A 19,682-nucleotide genomic window follows, 5' to 3' on the forward strand; every position below is an offset into this window, starting at 1 on the left:
TGGGTCGAAGACACCAATGTCGACCCACTGGATTGTGCTATGTAGGATGCTAGCTGTCTTTGTGACTCTTGCATGTATGATTGGGTTGAAAGAAACCTCAGGGCTGGGCCCATGTATGTATGATTGGGTTGAAAGAAACGCTAGGGCTGGACCCATGTATGTATTATTATTAGGTTGAAAAATACCGCAGGTGTGGGCCCATGATTATATCTTAGGTTAGAATATACCCCAGGGCTGGGCCCAATTGTATGTATGGTATGTGGTATTTTGGGGAACTCACTAAACTTTGTGCTTACAGTTCTATTTATGGTTTCAGGTACTTCCGGTATGAAAAGGAAGGGCCTGACGTGATGGCACGACATCCCTCTCATGATTCCACACTTGTGATTATTTTTACTCTAATGATTTGATACTTTGTATTGTGGTTGACTTTGAGACATCTGATGTATGGAACTAATGGTTTAAAAAAAATTATCATTGTTTTTGGGATGTTACAAATAACTTTTATGTTTTTACTCCGATTAATCTTTTGAAACAAATGCTTTTATTTTAGATCTGTAAAGTTGGAATTTGAACCAATGTTGTTAATATTAAATGAAAATTTTGTGGCAAAATTTGGGACATTACACATAGGTTCCGGGGACATTAAATTTTAGATCATGACATTTGTCATGTTATGCTTGGCTGCTAAGACGATCCAATTATGTTCGATAATGATGCATGGTTAGACGTTGTGGTAGGTACGTAGCTGCTGCTGAGGATTTAATGATTTAGGATAGAGAAAAGATATCGATACGAGAGAGAGAGAGAGAGAGAGAGAGAGAGAGAGAGAGAGAGGTGGTCCATACTTTTATTTATTCATTTTAATTTATTAATAATAATAAGAACAATAAAATAATTAAAAAAGAAATTCGTAAGTATATTATAGTCATTTCTAATGTTTTAAAAACCGTTCTTTTAGTTGAACCGGTATGGTGACCGGTTTCCGGTTTAACCGGTTCGACCGCTAAGTAAACCGATTTCTATTATTTCCAACTTTTTTCGTATTTTCCTATACATATATACATACACAGATTAATAATTTGATGTCCACAAGTTCAAACATTAAAATACACATTAAACAAGTTGTAAATCAATCTAAATGAATTAAAATAACTATAACCATTAGTTTTACATCAATCTACATGCATTAAAAAGAAAATAAAGTGTTCCTATATATATATATATATATATATATATATATATATATATATATATATATATATATATATATATATATATATATATATATATATATATATATATATATATATAAACACATCAAAAAACTTCATAACATTTATCATGTGCTTTTATTTAGAAAAATTTTTTATTCAATTTTTTTTTAATAAATGTGAAAAAACTATCAAAGTTTATTATACAAAATGTTTCAATTCCATGTGTTTTTATTCAATTTAACCGGTTTAATTGAACCTGTTCAACCGGATTTTTTTTAAAAACCGGCCGGTTCGATCTGATTCAGAAATAGACAAAAAACTGGTGATAGTTGAACCACTCCATTCCCCGATTCCCGGTCCAACTTGTTTGACCGGCCGGTTCAAACTGGTTTTTAAAACATTGCTCATATCTGATTTGGGACGTAAAATACAACAAATTTATGCCACAAGAACGGTCTGAATACAAAAAAAAAAAAAATTAGGGACAAGACACAAGGTTTTAACCAAATCGTACCCGCGATTTTAGTAACTTAGTCTATTTCTTTATGATAAAAAATGAAGTCTAAGTACTTTAAACTTTAAAGTTCAAAGTTTAAACTGTGTTTTGCTTAATAAATTAATATCGTAGTAAAATCAAATCATTCTGTAGATTACTTTTGTATTATTATTCTTTGCTTAAGCCATATTATATATGGGAATACGTGGGAATGATGCAACCTAAAAGAAGCATTTGCGGGCACCACAAATTTATAATTTTATAAGAAAAAGAGGAGTCCTTGCTTGATCGCTTTCCTCCAATTGCTGGACATTCTGACTCAAGTAACACATGCAACACTGGGATTTCACTACATCACTCCGTTCAGTTGTATAATTCCTTGGTAAATTTCTTTTGTAATTAATATTATCGGCTTAAGATTTTATTATTTGTGGGAATTACTTAGGGAGGATGCAATCTTAAAGTGTCTTTTGTGGGTACAACAAATCAACTCCATCTTTCTATATATTATGTAAGAAGATATATGGAATGGGATCGACAGAAACGAAAAAAACTCATGCAAAGATGCCAAGCTCAAGCTTTAATCCACATATTACACTCGAAGTTGGAGAAGAAGAATACCCATACCCATCAAATCTTTCTGCAGCAAGCTTTGTAAGTGTGAAGCTGAGTGGTAGGGACAAGTATGCAATGTGGGAAAGACAGATGCTATGTCTCTTAAAGAGTCATGAAATGGTTGGTTTCATTGATGGAACGTTCGCAAGAAGTGAAACCAGTGTTTCCGGGAAGGAGAAAGTGGGTGATCATCACACTCACAGGCTGTGGACAAGATCAGATGCTCTTGTCCAAGGTTGGATCCTTGGTTCTGTAACTGAACAAACACTCGGCTATGTTATGCATCGACTCACAGATATTGCAGACTTTAGTGCAAAACATGTATGGGATGAACTCCATAGTATGTATGGTCCTGTTGTTCTTCCACCACCGCCTATTGCTGCAGGTGCTATATCTTTTTTACAAATCCATCTTTTTATAAACTCAGTTGCTGATTAAGATTAACTTCATGCAAAAAAAATTAAAATACTTCCATCTGTTATATATCTCTAAAGCATAATAACACTGAGTTTTTTGTAAATATAGGTTGATTTTTAAATCAATCGGTAGAAATAGGTTAGTTTGAAAAGTCTTTGTAGAAATAGGTTTGTTTTTAGTAGGACCCACCATTTTTAACAATTCTAACGTTTCTAACTCTTGTATCTATCGTTTCTAACTAACAAACTATATATATTACATTTCTAACCTTCCTGTGTTATAATTTTAGTCCTTCAAGTTTTATTTATTTTTTCTTTACCTCCTTTTTTATTTAGAAAAAAACTTCAAACTTTACTAAAGTTATTAAATACATATATTTTTTTAATTAAAATATATAATTACAGATTATGTATTATTTTTAAGAAATTAAATAATGAAATATATCTCACAAATAACTTGAAATACATAACATTATTAATAAATTAAAAGATCAATGAAATTAATGAAATATGTGAAATGTAATAATCCAAAATATCCGAAATATATTCCTAATGATATAACTTATTAAAAATATGGAAAATGATGAAAATGGTCAATATTTAACAAAATTAATTAGAAAATATGCTGTTCGATTTAAAACAAAAATAATACAATGTGAAAACCAAAAAAATGAAAACATGTCGCATTCTTTGTTATTTGCCCTGAAAAATAATACATAAATTGTAATATTTGCTAAATATATAATTAAGATTTATGTATTATTTTTGATAAGTTATATAAATTAAACAATATCATCAATGAATTCAAATAGATACTACTATTAAATATATAAAAATGTTAAAAAATTACATTGCCAATTAAAATGACATAACAATACAAAGTAAACACTAAATTACAATATTAACTAAACACTATAACAATTGTAAGGGCGATTTGTCATAATTGCTATAATGCACCAATAGAAATTTAGTAAAATTAAATAGTTATTTAATTAAATAAAGATAAATATTAAATGATTTCCATAATTGTATGTATATTAAATGATATCAATAATTATAAATCTCTTTTTATGGAAACTAATTAAATTCGTCGTTAATGTCAACAATAACATTTTTTCAGAATAAATTTGCTTCTAGGTTTTTATGTATGGGTTCGTGTTTTGTTTTAGGACTCACTCACTTAAAATACAATAAAATTGCATGAAATATGAAGAACGAGAGTGTATTCTATTAGTTTATTCTACTAGAATACAGTTTTATTCTGCTAGAATACACTCTCATTCTTCTAGATACGAATTCATCCTGAAAGAATATTATTGTTGACATTAATGACGGATTTAATTAGTTTCCATAAAAAAAAAATTATAAGTATGGATATCATCTAATATACATATAATTATGGAAATTATTTAATATCTGTCTTTATTTGATTAAATAATAATTTAATTTTTACTAAATTCTTATTAGTGTATTTTAGCACACAATAGATGTGAGAAACATTTGAACCTATCTCTCTCGCTTTTCTCTCTCTCTCTCTCTCTCTCTCTATATATATATATATATATATATATATATATATATATATATATATATATATATATATATATATATATATATATATATATATATATATATATATATATATATATATATATATATATATATATATATATATATATATATATATATATGGGAAATTTCAAAATTTTCGGACTACGGATTTCAAACTAAAGATTTCTCAATTTACGGACTAAACAATAAGAAATGTTATAATTTAGTGTTTAATTAATATTATAATTTAATGTTTACTTGGTATGATTATGTGGTTTTAAATGATCTTCTATTTAATAGTTGTATTTATTTAAAGGAATTGACGAAATATATTTTATGATTTAATTTGTTAAAAAACTACATAAATTGTAATTATATATTTTAAATAAAGTAAATTATCCTTAAATATAATAACGGTAAAATTTCTAGTTTTCTATAATAAAAGAGGTAAACAAAATGTAAGACAAGACTTAAGGGTTGGAGTTAAAATGTTAGGGTTGAAAATGCAATATATATATATATATATATATATATATATATATATATATATATATATATATATATATATATATATATATATATATATATATATATATATATATATATATATATATATATATAAAATATTTTGGTTAAAACAAATATATAATAAAGGTAAAATTTAGATTTTCTATAATAAAAAAGGTATACAAAAATTAAGATAAAACTTGAAGATTTGGAATGGTAACATGTTAGGGTTGAAAATGCAAATATATATATAATTAGTTAGGCCTTGTTTGATTTGGATTTGACTGGGTTAGGTCAGACAAAAATGTTTTACTCGGTCAGCTCCACGTGTTTGATATGGCTCAGCTTTGCATCTGTCCGAGTCAATAATGTCTGACTCGCTCATACCAAAAAATCTTGCTGACTGAATCTGATTGAAATTCATTCCATCATTGCCCCTCAACCAGTACCACCCTCATCCTCCTTCCCCACACATCAATTTAATCCATGGAAAGGAAAAAAACACGAAAAGAGGCACAAAATAAAAAAGAAACACAAACAGAGTTATATCGCATGGAGATCAGGGGAAGAAGACAACTCAAAATCAGAATTAAGCAACTTTGGTCCTTGAAGATACCCATCTTGCCCTAATCTACCACAACTTTAAATTGTATTGCATAACTAATTTCTGGAAATTACTAGTTGGACCTTGAACTTTTATAATCAATTATTATTATTATTATTATTATTATTATTATTATTGTTATTATTATTATTATTATTAGAGCATCAGAGTAAAATAATCATTTTGCATCAGCTAACACATTCAGTCAAATATATACAATCAAACAACATGGTTTCTTATTCAGTCAGAATTTATTACTCAGATAAACCTTTCCCAATAAATACTTTCTCAGTCAGCAACTATCAAACGGGGTCTTAGTTAGACCGTTAGAAATAGGAATTAGAAATGTAAGAAATGTGGGCCATACTAAAAACTAACCTACTTTTACAAAGGTTTTTTAAGCAAACCTACTTCTACAAACTGATTTAAAAAGCAACCTATTTTTACAAAAAAAAAACTCTAATAACATTACTTAATACTCATAGCTTTTACTATATAATCACCAAAAAAATTATTCAACCAAACACCTGTTGAAACAAAGAAGGTGATATTACGTATCTAGGGAAAAAAAAAGGTATGACTGGTGCTAAAATAGATCAAGGATGTTCCCTGTTCTTTCCTCCTTACCCCCCTCCTCCTCGATCTGCAGATATGCATGCATCTCATTGTTTTTTTCTTCCTCCTTTCAAATCCCTGAAAGTTAGATTTAGATTAGTTTGGACTACACCACATATTTTCTCCACCTATTAATTAGTTTTTTGTTACCTTCATTACTAAATGTAGATTTCGATCAACAAGAAGAAGAAACAAGAACAAGGGTACACCATGCTTTATATCACGCTACTCTAACAGGATATTCGAATCACATTGATAACGTTTTGAGGAGAAATAAGGAAGTTACAGTGATAGACAAAATCATTAATAATGGCAACACAGCAATTCATATAGCAGTCGGTACTTCCAAGACGCCAGGATTCTTAGAGTATTTGTTGGAACTGACACCGAAGAACACACAACTACTGGATGTGCGGAATTCAGATGGAAGCACGCTACTTCATGTTCAAGATTGGAAGACACAGATAATCAAAATAACTCTTTGATTAATAGGAAAATAGCTCAAAACCTATATTGTGTTTTTGTGTGTATGTACGTACAAACCATAACTCGGTATCTATACATATATATACTACCAACTTGTAGAATTAGTTTACAATTAGGAAACTAAAAACCTACTTGTTTATGATTTCCTAAAAACTAGGTTGCTATTACTTGGTCTCCAAGTCCTACTCGACTTAGGATTCCAACAATCACCCCCGAATCTCTAAGTCCTTCTAGAGAATTCTTCAACCCCGATCAAGCTCCGCATTTCCTTGAACTTGGTTCGAGCTAATGGTTTCGTAAGAATATCCGCCTTTTGTTCTTCACCGGGAATGTATTCCACCTCCACTTGTTCCCTTTCGACACAATTACGAATGAAATGAAACCTTGTGTGAATGTGCTTACTCCTTCCATGAAAAACGGGATTCTTAGTTAGTTCGATAGCCGACTTGTTATCAACTCTAAGAATAACTTTTTCTTGTGCTTTGTTCATTATTTCCCCAAGCAAATCTTGAAGCCATATTGCTTGACATGCACTCGCTGTGGCTGCCATGAACTCAGCCTCACAAGATGATAAAGCAACGGTGTCTTGCTTTTGTGAACACCATGTAATTGGTGATGACCCATAGTAGAAAATGTGACCAGTTGTGCTTCTTCCGTCATCCGGGTCAACATTGTGACTACTATCACTATAACCAATAAGCCGCTTTTGTCCCATTCTCTCGTACCTGATTCCGTATCCCATTGTTCCTCGTAAGTACCTTAGAATGTGTTTGATTGCACCACCATGTGATTCTCTTGGACTTTGCATATATCGACTAACAACTCCAACCGCATATGCCATATCGGGTCTTGTTTGCAAGAGGTATCTAAGGCATCCTACCACTTTTCTATATTGTGTTGGGTCGATTTCGGGTTCATCTTCGGCCTTTGACAATTTATTTCCTGGTTCCATTGGTATGTGGGTTGGATTGCAATCATATAAACCGGCTTCTTTTAAAATGCGTTTAGCATATGCTTCTTGGTTTATAGTAATCCCCGATTCTTCTTGCTTAACTTCAATGCCAAGGTAATAAGTTAATTTTCCAAGATCTGACATTTCAAAGTTCTTGGACATCTCTAATTTGAACCTCTTGATCATGCTCAAGTTTGTACCTGTGACAAATAAGTCATCAACATAAATTGCTAAAATTAGCAAGTTAGATCCTTCACATTTCCGGTACACCGATGGTTCTTTCATGCACTTTTGAAATTTCATATTCTTCAAAATCCCATCAAGCTTCGTGTTCCATGCTCGAGGTGCTTGTCTTAGACCATATAGTGCTTTTGTAAGGCGATATACTTTATGCTCGTTGCCCTTCTTTATATAGCCTTCCGGTTGTGACACATAAACAGTTTCTTTTAATTCTCCATGTAAGAATGCTGTTTTTACATCTAAGTGGTGAAGTTCCCACCCATGAGTAGCTGCTAAGGCTATAAGAAATCGAATAGTTTCAATTCGAGCTACCGGGGCAAACACTTCCTGAAAATCAATGCCGGGTTGTTGCACGTAACCTTTAGCGACTAACCTTGTCTTGTATTTATTAATGGTGCCATCTGCATTTTTCTTTAATTTGAACACCCACTTGAGTCCAATTGGTTTCACCCCCATAGGTCTGTTTACAAGAGTCCAAGTATTATTTTTGTTTATCGACTTGATTTCCGCATCCATGGCCTTGACCCATTCTGGTTCTTTCTTCGCTTCTTCAACCGATACCGGCTCGTCATTGGTTGTTAGAAGGAGTTCTTCGAGATTGTCAAGATCAAGCTCATAATCTTGGAATCGTCTTGGAGGTACTCTTGCTCTTGAAGGTCTTTGGTTTGCAGCTCCTTGTTGATCATTATTATTTACCGGACTTAGTGGTTCATTATCTTGTACATCCGCTCCGTCTCCAATCTCTTGATCCGATTCAATTTGATCATTGTTTACATCGTTTCCTTGGTTGTTGTTCACATCTTCTCTTGGATAGTCCCATGGTATTATGAATGAACCCGGTTCTTCATTGTTGATTCCTGCTTCTTTAATCCAATCCCACCCTTTGGTTTCATTAAAAATAACATCTCGACTCACGATTATTTTTTGTGTTACCGGGTTGAATAACCGGTAGGCTTTCGTACCCGGTTCGGAACCAACATGTACTAGTGGTCTTGATCTTGCATCCAACTTCTTTTGATTAACCGGTTCAACTTTTGCATGTGCCAGACACCCAAATATACGAACATTTTCTAAATTCGGTTTTCTTTTGTACAATTTTTCATATGGAGTTGTATCACCAAGGACTCTTGTGTAAACTCGATTGATTAGATTTGTTGAGTGATTTACCGCTTCTCCCCATAAGTAGTTTGGAACATGCATTGCCTTCATTATACTTCGTGTCATGTCCATAAGAGTTCGGTTTCTTCGTTCCACAATTCCGTTTTGTTGTGGAGAGTATGGGGCGGTGAGATGGCGTTTAACTCCGTTTTGCTCACAAAAAGAATTAAACTCGAGAGAGGTAAACTCACCTCCTCGATCACTTCTAAACACTTTCAAAGGCTTTCCAATTTCATTTTCCACCAAAGCTTTGAATTTTTTGAAGTGTGTAAACGCCTCACTTTTTTCTTTTATGAGATAAATCCACATAAATCGTGAAAAATCATCAATTAGTGTAAAAATGTACCTATTTTGACCCTTGGTTGCCGGCGTGATCGGACCGCATAAATCTCCGTGAACAAGCTCCAGTGGTTGTTTCGCTTTGTATGTCGTCATGGTTGGGAAGGACTTTCTCGTTTGCTTGCCGACTAAGCATGATTCACATAATTGATTCTCATGATCTAATTTTGGTAACCCTTTGACTAAACCTTTTTTGGACATCTTTTTCATTGACTCGAAATTGATGTGCCCAAGTCTTGCATGCCATCGCCACGCATCTTCACTTAGTCTTGAATGTAGGCAAATAGGAACTCCAATCTGTAATTTTATTTTATAAAGGCGGTTTGAAGTTCTTTGTACTTTCATTAATAAGCAATTATCGGCATCGTGCATGGTTAAAAAGTTGTCTTTCATTCGAATATCACACCCGGCTTCAGTTGCTTGTCCGAGACTTATAATGTTGTTCTTGAGATCCGGAATGTAGTAGATTTCCGTCATCAGCCTTTGTTGACCTTTCTTGCCTTGGAAAAGTATAGCACCTTTTCCCTTGATTTTTACACACGAATTATCTCCAAATTTAACCTTCCCGGTTATGTTTTCGTCAAGCTCGGAAAAAAATGACCGGTTCCCCGTCATGTGATTGCTCGCCCCATTATCCAAATACCACACATTGTTTTCTTGTGAGTCGTATTGAGACGGTATCACCTTCTCTTCATTCAAAAATACGGTCTCATGTAAAAATACGGCATCGTCGGTATCGTCATATTCAATAAAATTATTTTCTTGTAATTTTTTGATTCGGTCCGGACATTGAGACGCAAAGTGACCCGGCTTATCGCACCGGTAACAAATAATTTTGGATCGGTCCTTTTTTGGTTTACTGTTTGGATCAGAATTGAAATTGGGCCTTTTATTGGATTGGTCATTATTGGACCGATTATTATTTGATTTTCTTTGGGCCTGTCTTGATCTACTTGAGCCTGTTCCATTTGCTCCATTTGACCCACAAATTACGGATCCAGTTGCGTTATTGAACGCACGTGTTCTGTTCCCACTCCCAGATCCGTGAGCTTCCATCGTTTTCTCCTTTGCTTTCTTATTCCAATTCGATGATCCACCGTGCTCGACGAACAGAGCTTGTTCTTTCTCGCCACCGTAGGAATCTTCTTCTCTGATCCTTTCTTCATACGCCTTCATCCTTCCGACTACATCATCGAATTTTGTACTATTTAAGTCTAGAATCTGTTCGAGTGATGCTACCATATGAATGAATTTTCGTGGCAGTGATTTAAGGAATTTCTTTACAAGCTTGGATTCGTCGATTACAGATCCTAATGCCGCCGATTTTGAAGCAATTCCAGACATCTTTCCGGAGAAGCTGTCGATCGTCTCTGATTCGTTCATCCTGAGGCGATCGAACTCGGCACTTAGGGTTTGAAGACGGGCCTCCTTCACTCGATCAGCCCCAATGTATCGAGTCTTGATTGCATCCCAAAGCACCTTTGACGATTCGACATCACCAATTTGCATTATCAAGCTTTCTGGAATTGCCTGATAAAGCAACCCCATAGCAAGGTAATCTTTCTCCTCGTTCTTTTCTGTTCCAGGGTCAATCACACTCCAAGCCTTATGAATTCTTAAGACTACCTTCATTCTTAGTGACCAGACCGTGTAATTTGTGGGATTCAACATGGGACACTGAACAGAAGTTGATCCGGTTTCTTTCAAAGTTACTGGTCCTCCGTCGCCCCCTGTATCAGCCATGTTAACCTTACTTGTCAACAGGTAAGAATTGATCTCAAGGCTCTGATACCAATTCAAGATTGGAAGACACAGATAATCAAAATAACTCTTTGATTAATAGGAAAATAGCTCAAAACCTATATTGTGTTTTTGTGTGTATGTACGTACAAACCATAACTCGGTATCTATACATATATATACTACCAACTTGTAGAATTAGTTTACAATTAGGAAACTAAAAACCTACTTGTTTATGATTTCCTAAAAACTAGGTTGCTATTACTTGGTCTCCAAGTCCTACTCGACTTAGGATTCCAACACATGTTGCTGCTATTGTTGGCAACACTGAAGCTGCGAAGATCCTGGTGGCAAGGGACCCACATTTGTTGTTTGCCAAAGACAACGAGGGTCACACACCACTAGCCATAGCTCTTTCTAATATGCATACCCAGACGTCTCAATTTCTGCTGCATCACGATATTGGCATAAAGAAGGATACTTTGTTTTCCGGCAAAAGTGGTGATCACCTTCTCGTTATTGTTATTTCTTCTAAAGATTTTCGTAAGTGTCTATAAAATCAAGATTCGAATATTAAGAAAAAACCAATACGGCTAACTTTAATTTGATATATGTAGGCTTTGCATCTGTTTTGCTGCGGCGTTACACAACATTGCATAGTGACTCTGTGTTAATGGCCATAGCACAGAATTTCCCATGCAAACCCAATATATGTAGGTTTGTTAATTGATTTTGCGTGCTTCTTTGTCTTATCAGATTAATTGTAACTTGTAAGACCTCTCTAATGAACTTCCTGTACATTTCTATGCTGAAGGGACTTATAATATACCTACCAGCGTAGTTCTTAGTACAGCCGCAGATTATATTATTCCACTATGTGGCCATCGGCTGGAAATAATAATGAGGCCATTTATTCTTGGTAGGTCATGAGTTCATATCATGTTCAATAAATATTAATTTGTTGTGTTGTACTTGCTATCTATTACTAACAACCCATACTGAAAAAAAAAAAACTCATAAATTTTTTTTTTGGTAAGTTTTAATTTCATAACCCCATAATTCTAACAAATTTTCTATTGCGTAATGCAGTGAGTTATTGGATTGTTATGCTTTTCCCAGTAATCCTTTTGATGTTAGGTAAGATGATTCAACAATTAGGTCATTATATCACCAAAAGTACAAGAGAAGAAAGTCTATTTATTTGCTTGTGATGCTTAATTTGCAGTGTCGCTATTCGTGAAAGAGAGATTGCAAACTCATTATGACGCTATCATGCTGTTAAAAAGTGTATGTTTTTTATTGAAGAAACACACAGACCCGAGCCCTTATTACACAAATCCGATTCTTGAAGCTACAAGACAGAATGCATACAAAGTTGTAGAGGAGGTTGTGTCCCACTTCCCAAATGCAATTTGGAGTACCAATGAAGATGGTTATAATATTATTCAGTATGCTGTGATAAGTCGCTCAGAAGAAGTTTACAACCTAGTGTATCAAATGAGCGAGCATAAGAATGTCTACAGAACAATCAAAGATTCTTCTGGGAACAACCTCCTGCATTTGGCTGCAAGATTGGCCCCGTCCAACAAACTGAATCTTATATCAGGGGCAGCTTTACAGATACAACGTGAATTACAGTGGTTTAAGGTACAAAAATATCTTATTATTCAACATTTGAATTTTATGCCACATACATATAATGTTTTAAGAAACAAAATTATTTACGGATTGTAATATTGTAGGAAGTTGAAGGATTTGGGTGTCCTTTGAACATTATACAAAAGAACTCTTTTGGGGAAACACCTCATATGGTGTTTACAAGAGAACACAAAGACTTGGTGGTTGAGGGTGAAAAATGGATGAAGGCCACTGCAGAGTCATACACAATTACAGCTGCATTGATCACCACGATTGTGTTTGCAGCAGCAATTACTGTTCCAGGAGGAAACAATCAGGACACAGGCATACCACTTTTTACTAACATCATTGCTTTCAGAATATTTGCAATATCAGATGCTGTCTCATTATTCATGGCTGTTACTTCCTTGTTAATGTTTTTGTCTGTTCTGACTGCACGTTTTGCTGAACAAGATTTTTTGTTCAAGCTTCCTACAAAGCTGATAATTGGTTTGGCCACCTTGTTCATCTCAACGACAACCATGATATTAGCTTTTGGTGCAACTTTGTATCTGGTGTTTGGACAAAGCAACTCAAAGATCATCATTCCAATTGCCTTGCTCACATGCTTACCAATTACTTCTTTTGTAACTCTGCAGTTCCCTCTTGTTATTGACATGATCAGTGCCACATATGGTCGTAGTATTTTTGGTAAGAAAAGAGATAAGCCCTTCTATTAGATTTTTTCACGATAATAGAATGATGGACTAAATAAAGTTGAAAAGTGGTAGAAAATACTCAGGTCATTTTGGATTTGATATGTGTTGGTCCTTACTATGTCAATTTGGAATTAAAGATCAAATCATTGTAAAAGTTATATTTAGCAGCTCAAAAGTATTATATATATAAAAAAATAAAGCCAATGGAAAAGAGGCATGAGTACATGAAAAAGGAGAACAACAAGAATCCTTTAACAAAGAAGAAAAAAACTATACAACTAGAGCGAAAAAACACCGCAAACTAAACTGTTGAGTATAATAAACTGTAGAGTATAAAAGATGCCATAAACACACAATAAAGATGCCAAGAAAAAAAATTAAGAACATATAAAGATTTATGTGGTTTACATGGTCAAAGCAATCATGTTAATCCACATACAAACTATAGAGATTTTATTAGATGCATATAATGTAACGCCTCTCGTACAAGTACTAGAAAAGAGTTTATCTTTTAAAATCATTTAATATTTTGGAATATTTGATGCATAATTTGGCCCCAAAATATTAAAGCACAAGTTTTAGTTAAATTAAGTATGAGAGCATTACATTTAATATCATCAAAAAATGGTATAAAGTGAACCATAGATCTCGTTACCTCATAAATGTCCAAGCTTCTACCAACTAAAGACTTCATCTTCATCTGCGAGTTGGGGGGAAAATAGTACATTAGGCTTGGGATGCATAGTGGGTCATTAGGCTTAGGAATCCTAGCGAGTTATATCGGAATCCAACTTCTGATGAAATTGGGTAATGAAAATAACCAACTCCAAGGTCATGATTTCCAAAAGCATTTGTAAAAACATTTCATAAATATTAAACCATTTTTCAAAACAATTCCCAACAACATATAAGTTTATGAATAGATGAATCGATATTCAAATGATGCATTGTGCATGAATCTAATCCCATGCATGAATCTAATCCCAACCCAAAACTCTCTAATCTATATTAAGACCCTCATATTCTAGTCTTTATTCTCAATTAAGCTCATAACTAGCTTACAAAGATGGAAAGTGTTCCCTTGGTCAAGTGAGCCCATATCGGGGTCATAATAAGCCCACATCTAGCTTATTATAAAAGAAAAAGTGTTCACTTATCAAATAAGCTCATATCTAACTTACAATAAGCACATATCTTATAATGTGGGAAAATGTTCCCTTTGTAAGTATGCCCATGTCTAGCTTACAATGGGCCCATATCTAGCTTAAAAATTAAGAGAAAAAATGTTCCCTTTGTCAAGTAAGTCCATATCTAGCTTATAATAAACTCATATCTAACTTATACAGAGGGAAAATGTTCCCTTTGTCAAATAAGGCCATATCTAGCTTATGAAGAGGGAAGATGTTTCCATTGTCAATATTTAGATATTACACAAATAACCTCTTATTCAACGCCTAATGATGTGTGTGTCTATATATATATATATATATATATATATATATATATATATATATATATAAGTTGACCTAAAACTGCCAATAAGTCCAAACCCGAAAACTCATACAAATCTAGCCCATGACACATTTTAATGTCGTATCTGATATAGGAATTAGCCCACAATTTTTTTGTCTTACCGACTATAGGGTTAAAAGGGTGAATCACTCTCCATAACTTAACAATCCCCAACTTAGAGGTTAATTTATGAAACTGCTGCCATCCAATATATAAGTCGATAACCTGATGTTTCTCTAGTTCGTGCCTTCTCTTCAGTTGCTTGGAAGGCTAGTTAAAGATAGACACAACTTAAATTTCTCTATTGTTGTTAGATTTTCATGGCATAAATACACATGATAAAGGCAACATAAATAAAAACATAACTTATGTGTACATGCACCACAAGATCTGGGTTTTGCTAGTTATAGCAAACTACTTGCAACATTGAACTAAAAAAAAGATAGAATACATACCTATTGACTCTTTGATTGTGTTCTCATAAGTGCCAACTCTTGTGACAGATGAAGGACCCAAAGTATAATCACTCTAATGTAGTCATACCCAAAACTCCAAGAAGCTAATAAGGATTAACCCTGGTTTACGGTTTTTTGCAAAAGTTATATCCCTAGGGGAGGGGTTATAATTTTCGCAGAAGGAGAGAGAGATAGAGAGAGAGGTGGATGAGTTGAGAGAAAGAAATCAACAACTAGGGTTTGATCCTTACCGGTCAATTTATAGACAACATATATATCCTAAAGGGATTCAAACTATTAGGGATTATCCTTTCCTTATTCAAAATATGCCTTATCAATATCGAGGGAAGCCAAAATTATTCCTACCATATATCCAGGAGCTTTTGGAATATTCTAATTAATCACTAGGATTTAGTAAATATCTAAGCTCTTTAATTAATTAAAATTATTTAATTAATTCCAAAATAATTTTCCATTAATTTATTAATTACTTGATAAATTAACATCTTATTTTTTTTGCTCCATGTCCTTATAGCTAATTATGTTATGAGGCCAACCCAAAAAGACATTGCTGTTATTAGAATTATTACTAAACTGTTAATGACCCTGAACATTATTTCCAACAGTCTCTCACTTGAACATGGACACTATTTTCAACAGTCCCCACTTGAATAATTCATTAACTTTTTAAGGTCATAATACTTCACTAATAATCAGCAAAAAGTAGTCATCTAATGTAACTACCAAACCCTGATATGAATTAAAATTTAGTCCTTAGATAGGTTATCAAATATTCATTTATTCTAGATATCTGTATGAACATGAGACATGGATAAAAATCAGTCTTAATGTTCAAAATTCTGTTTCTCGATAAAGATTTCAGAGGATCATATCTTACTTCTAAATCGAACACTTCCATATTATCACTTCCCAGTTATGTGAAAGAACAAATAAATTTTGACTACATAGTTTTTGTCTACTAGTTATATCATACATGGGCATACCCTTTATAACTACTGGTTATGGATAGTATTGGAGATGACCAATGCACAACATATTTCACAAGAAAAACCCACCCAATATGTAACCCACTTTGTAGAATAAGAGATATTATCATCTTATAATTTCTCGTGACTAGAACCATGAAGTAATCTCTAATTGTGGGTTGTTCCAATACTTAAAATCTCTATTTTTAAGTACTCATGAGTGTTAACATAATCTTTATGCAATGTCCAAACTAGATAAACAATCATCCCCTACTCATGACAATCTTTCTTCTCTCACTCACTTCCTAAAATACGACTGAATGTTGAGGTTTGTAATTGTTTTAATATTCTGGAAGTAGGTTCAAGATATGAAAAAGTGAAACATAGAAATTAATAACACAACTTTGACAGCAATATAAGCTCTTTATTAAGTCACCACAAAATAAACACCAAAACAGTTACAATTCATACTGTTATATGTTTCAAAGTAAATCAAACTAATCAACTAAATTATTACATCTGATCATTCTCGAGTCTCATGATAATGGTCCTAGCATGACCATCATGCTTGTCTCTTGATAATGGCTTCGTGAACGGATCTACATGATTCTATTATGATGGTACCCTATTCACGAGGATGTCTCCGTCTTCTACTCCATGACGAACGTAGTGGTACATTCTGAGTATGTGTAATGAATTAACATGGTCCTTAGGTTCCTTAGTTAAAACTATTGCATCTTCTCTATCACAAAAGATCTCCACAGGTTATTTGATGCTTGGTACAATTCCAAGATCACCAATGAAGTTCTTTAACCATGTAGCCTCTTTTGCAACTTCGCTAGCTGCAATATACTCTGACTCTCATGTCTAGTCTACCACTATATTTTGCTTGGAACCTTTCCATGTAACAACTCCTCCATTTAGTAAGAACACCCATTCTGATTGTCAACATGAGTTGTCCCTGTTAGTCTGGAATCTCACATCAATATAACATGTAACTCATAACTCTTCTCTACCTCGATAGAATAAAAACATATCTGTAGTTCTTTTCAGAAACTTAAGGATATTCTTTATGACTGTTGCCAGGGTTCTCCTCATATAGACCCACCATTAGGGGTGCAAACGAGCCGAGCCGAGCCCGAGCCTAGCCAGGCTCGGCTTGGGCTCGTTTACGTTATACGAGGCTCGAGCTCGAGCTCGGCTCGATTCGAACTTTCTTTTACTAAGCTCGGCTCGAGCTTGTAAAGAATTATACAAGCTTGGGTCGGGCTCGGGCTTGGCTCGTTTGTCGTTTGATGTGCCTAAATAAGCTTAAGCTCGGCTCAAGCTCATTAAAAAGCTCGTTTACTAATACCCGAAATCCATAATTTCCCAAATATGTTTTTATTTTAATATAAGAAAATAATAATAAATTATATTATATAAAGGCTCATTTAGGCTCGCGAGCCTAATCGAGCTTAGTGACATAGGCTAGAGCTCGAGCTCGGCTCGGGCTCGTTTAAAACCGGTTTCGAGTCGAGCTTTTAACGAGCCGATCCCGAGTAGCTCGCGAGTAGCTTGGCTCGTTTGCACCCCTACCCACCATGCTTATGGAATATGAGCCATCAAGTCTAGTACATGTCATGGCAAACATGATCAATCCTAAGACTCATTATTTCTAGGTCTTCCTAAATACTAGGCGATTGATCCTTACTTAATTTTATGCCATGTTGCATGGGTATATACCATTTCTTAGAATCTTGCACTTTGAATCTTTTCAAAACTATATATATATATATATATATATATATATATATATATATATATATATATATATATATACTCTGGCTTAGCCCAATTAAACATTCAGATCTGTCTTTATAGATCCTTATGCCCAATATATAAGCTGCATCTCCTAAGTCCTTTATAGCAAAACATGTTTCAAGCCAAGTCTTCACACTTTTCAATGTTGGAATATCATTTCCTATAAGGAGTATGTCATCGACATACAATACTATAAAGACTACACTAATCCAACTGGCTTTGACATATATGCAAGACTTATCCTCACTTCTAGAAAATCCAAATTCATTGACCTTTTTATGAATGCAAAGATTCAAGCTATGCGATGCTTGTTTGAGTCCATAAATGGACCTCTCAAGCTTTCACATTTTATTAGAATATTTTGGATCAATGATGCCTTTATGATGTGTCATGCAGACATCCTCTATCAGTTTGTCATTAAGGAAAGCAATCTCCACATCCATTTGTCATATTTCATAAACATAGAAAGCAACTATGGCAAGTAATATTCTAATAGATTTAATATTTGTCACTGGTGAGAAGCTTTCCTCATAATAAATTCCTTGAGTTTGAGTACAACCTTTGCTACCAACCTAGATTTAAACGTGTGCACATTCCTATTCATGTCGGTCTTCTTCTTGAAGATCCATTTGCACCCAATAGTTTTAAGAACAAGTGTACAATCAACCCAAGTCTAAACTTGGTTATCATGCATGGATTGAATTTCAATTTCCATTCTCTCTTTCCATTTAGAAGCCTCAAAACTTTTCATCGATTCCCTATAGTTGGATACCATAGAATTTAGGAGGAAGAAAAACTCTATTAGATCTGCGAGGAGGTAGAGTTGGAATTATGCCAGTTTGTTTAATAGGTTGTTCAACCTTGAGTTGAGTACTAGTCTCAACTGCAGGTTCTTCGTTTAACTCTGAAATTTCTTCAAGATCAACTGGGGTCTCACCAACTTCTTTGGACACGAGCCCCCTCTCATGGCATAAGCCCCTTTGAGACACAAACACTTTGTTCTTAGAAGCATTATATAACAAGTATCCAAAAGACTTTTGAGGATAGCCCACGAGGTAATTGTTGGAAAGTGTGTCCAAGGTCATTAACTATTGGTAATATTTCTAATAATAACATGGTCCTTTTGGGTTACCGTCAAGACCCAAATTGAGTAGAATAAATCAGTGAGAAATTGGTTTATTAATTATTATGGTTAATAATTAATTAGAAACTAATTGGAAATCTATTTTGGGAATTAATTAACATTTCAATTAATCAAAGGGTTGAAATATTCAATTAATCAATAGTTGGTTGATCAGTAATATTCCACAACCCTAAGAAGAAGGCTGCTGAATCCCATAATGATTACTTTCGGTTAGACTGCAAGGTTACAAAAATACATAAGGCCAAAAATAAGTTGTGAAGATATAGTAGCTGCAGGACAAAACATGATACTATTCGTTATCTTATATAACTAATGTAAATAATTTTAGTTAGTTTTTTTTGTTAGTTTTCAGTATATACCCAATATTTTTATTAATAATTAGTATGATAATGGTTGGTTTTTGTTAAGATTTACATGTGTTAAAATATTAGCTTGACAAATTATTCCTATATAGCTAGTACGATCCTATCTTTTCCTTCCTACGTGTTTAGAGTTGATGATCCTATCATA

At 33.6% G+C, this 19,682-nt stretch overlaps 1 protein-coding gene across 1 annotated transcript; it reads left to right on the forward strand.

The window, feature by feature from the left end:
* The first annotated feature begins 8,559 nt into the window (after positions 1-8,559).
* On the forward strand, positions 8,560-13,518 carry LOC111905815 (ankyrin repeat-containing protein ITN1). The gene is made up of 6 exons (XM_023901540.3): positions 8,560-11,479; positions 11,554-11,649; positions 11,751-11,855; positions 12,026-12,073; positions 12,162-12,583; positions 12,679-13,518. The coding sequence occupies exons 1-6, from the start codon at positions 11,359-11,361 to the stop codon at positions 13,291-13,293; spliced, it is 1,407 nt and encodes a 468-aa protein (XP_023757308.1). The 5' UTR covers positions 8,560-11,358; the 3' UTR covers positions 13,294-13,518.
* Positions 13,519-19,682: the final 6,164 nt, after the last annotated feature.

Source organism: Lactuca sativa, chromosome 7 (genome assembly GCF_002870075.4).
Source record: "Lactuca sativa cultivar Salinas chromosome 7, Lsat_Salinas_v11, whole genome shotgun sequence".
NCBI lineage: Eukaryota > Viridiplantae > Streptophyta > Magnoliopsida > Asterales > Asteraceae > Lactuca > Lactuca sativa.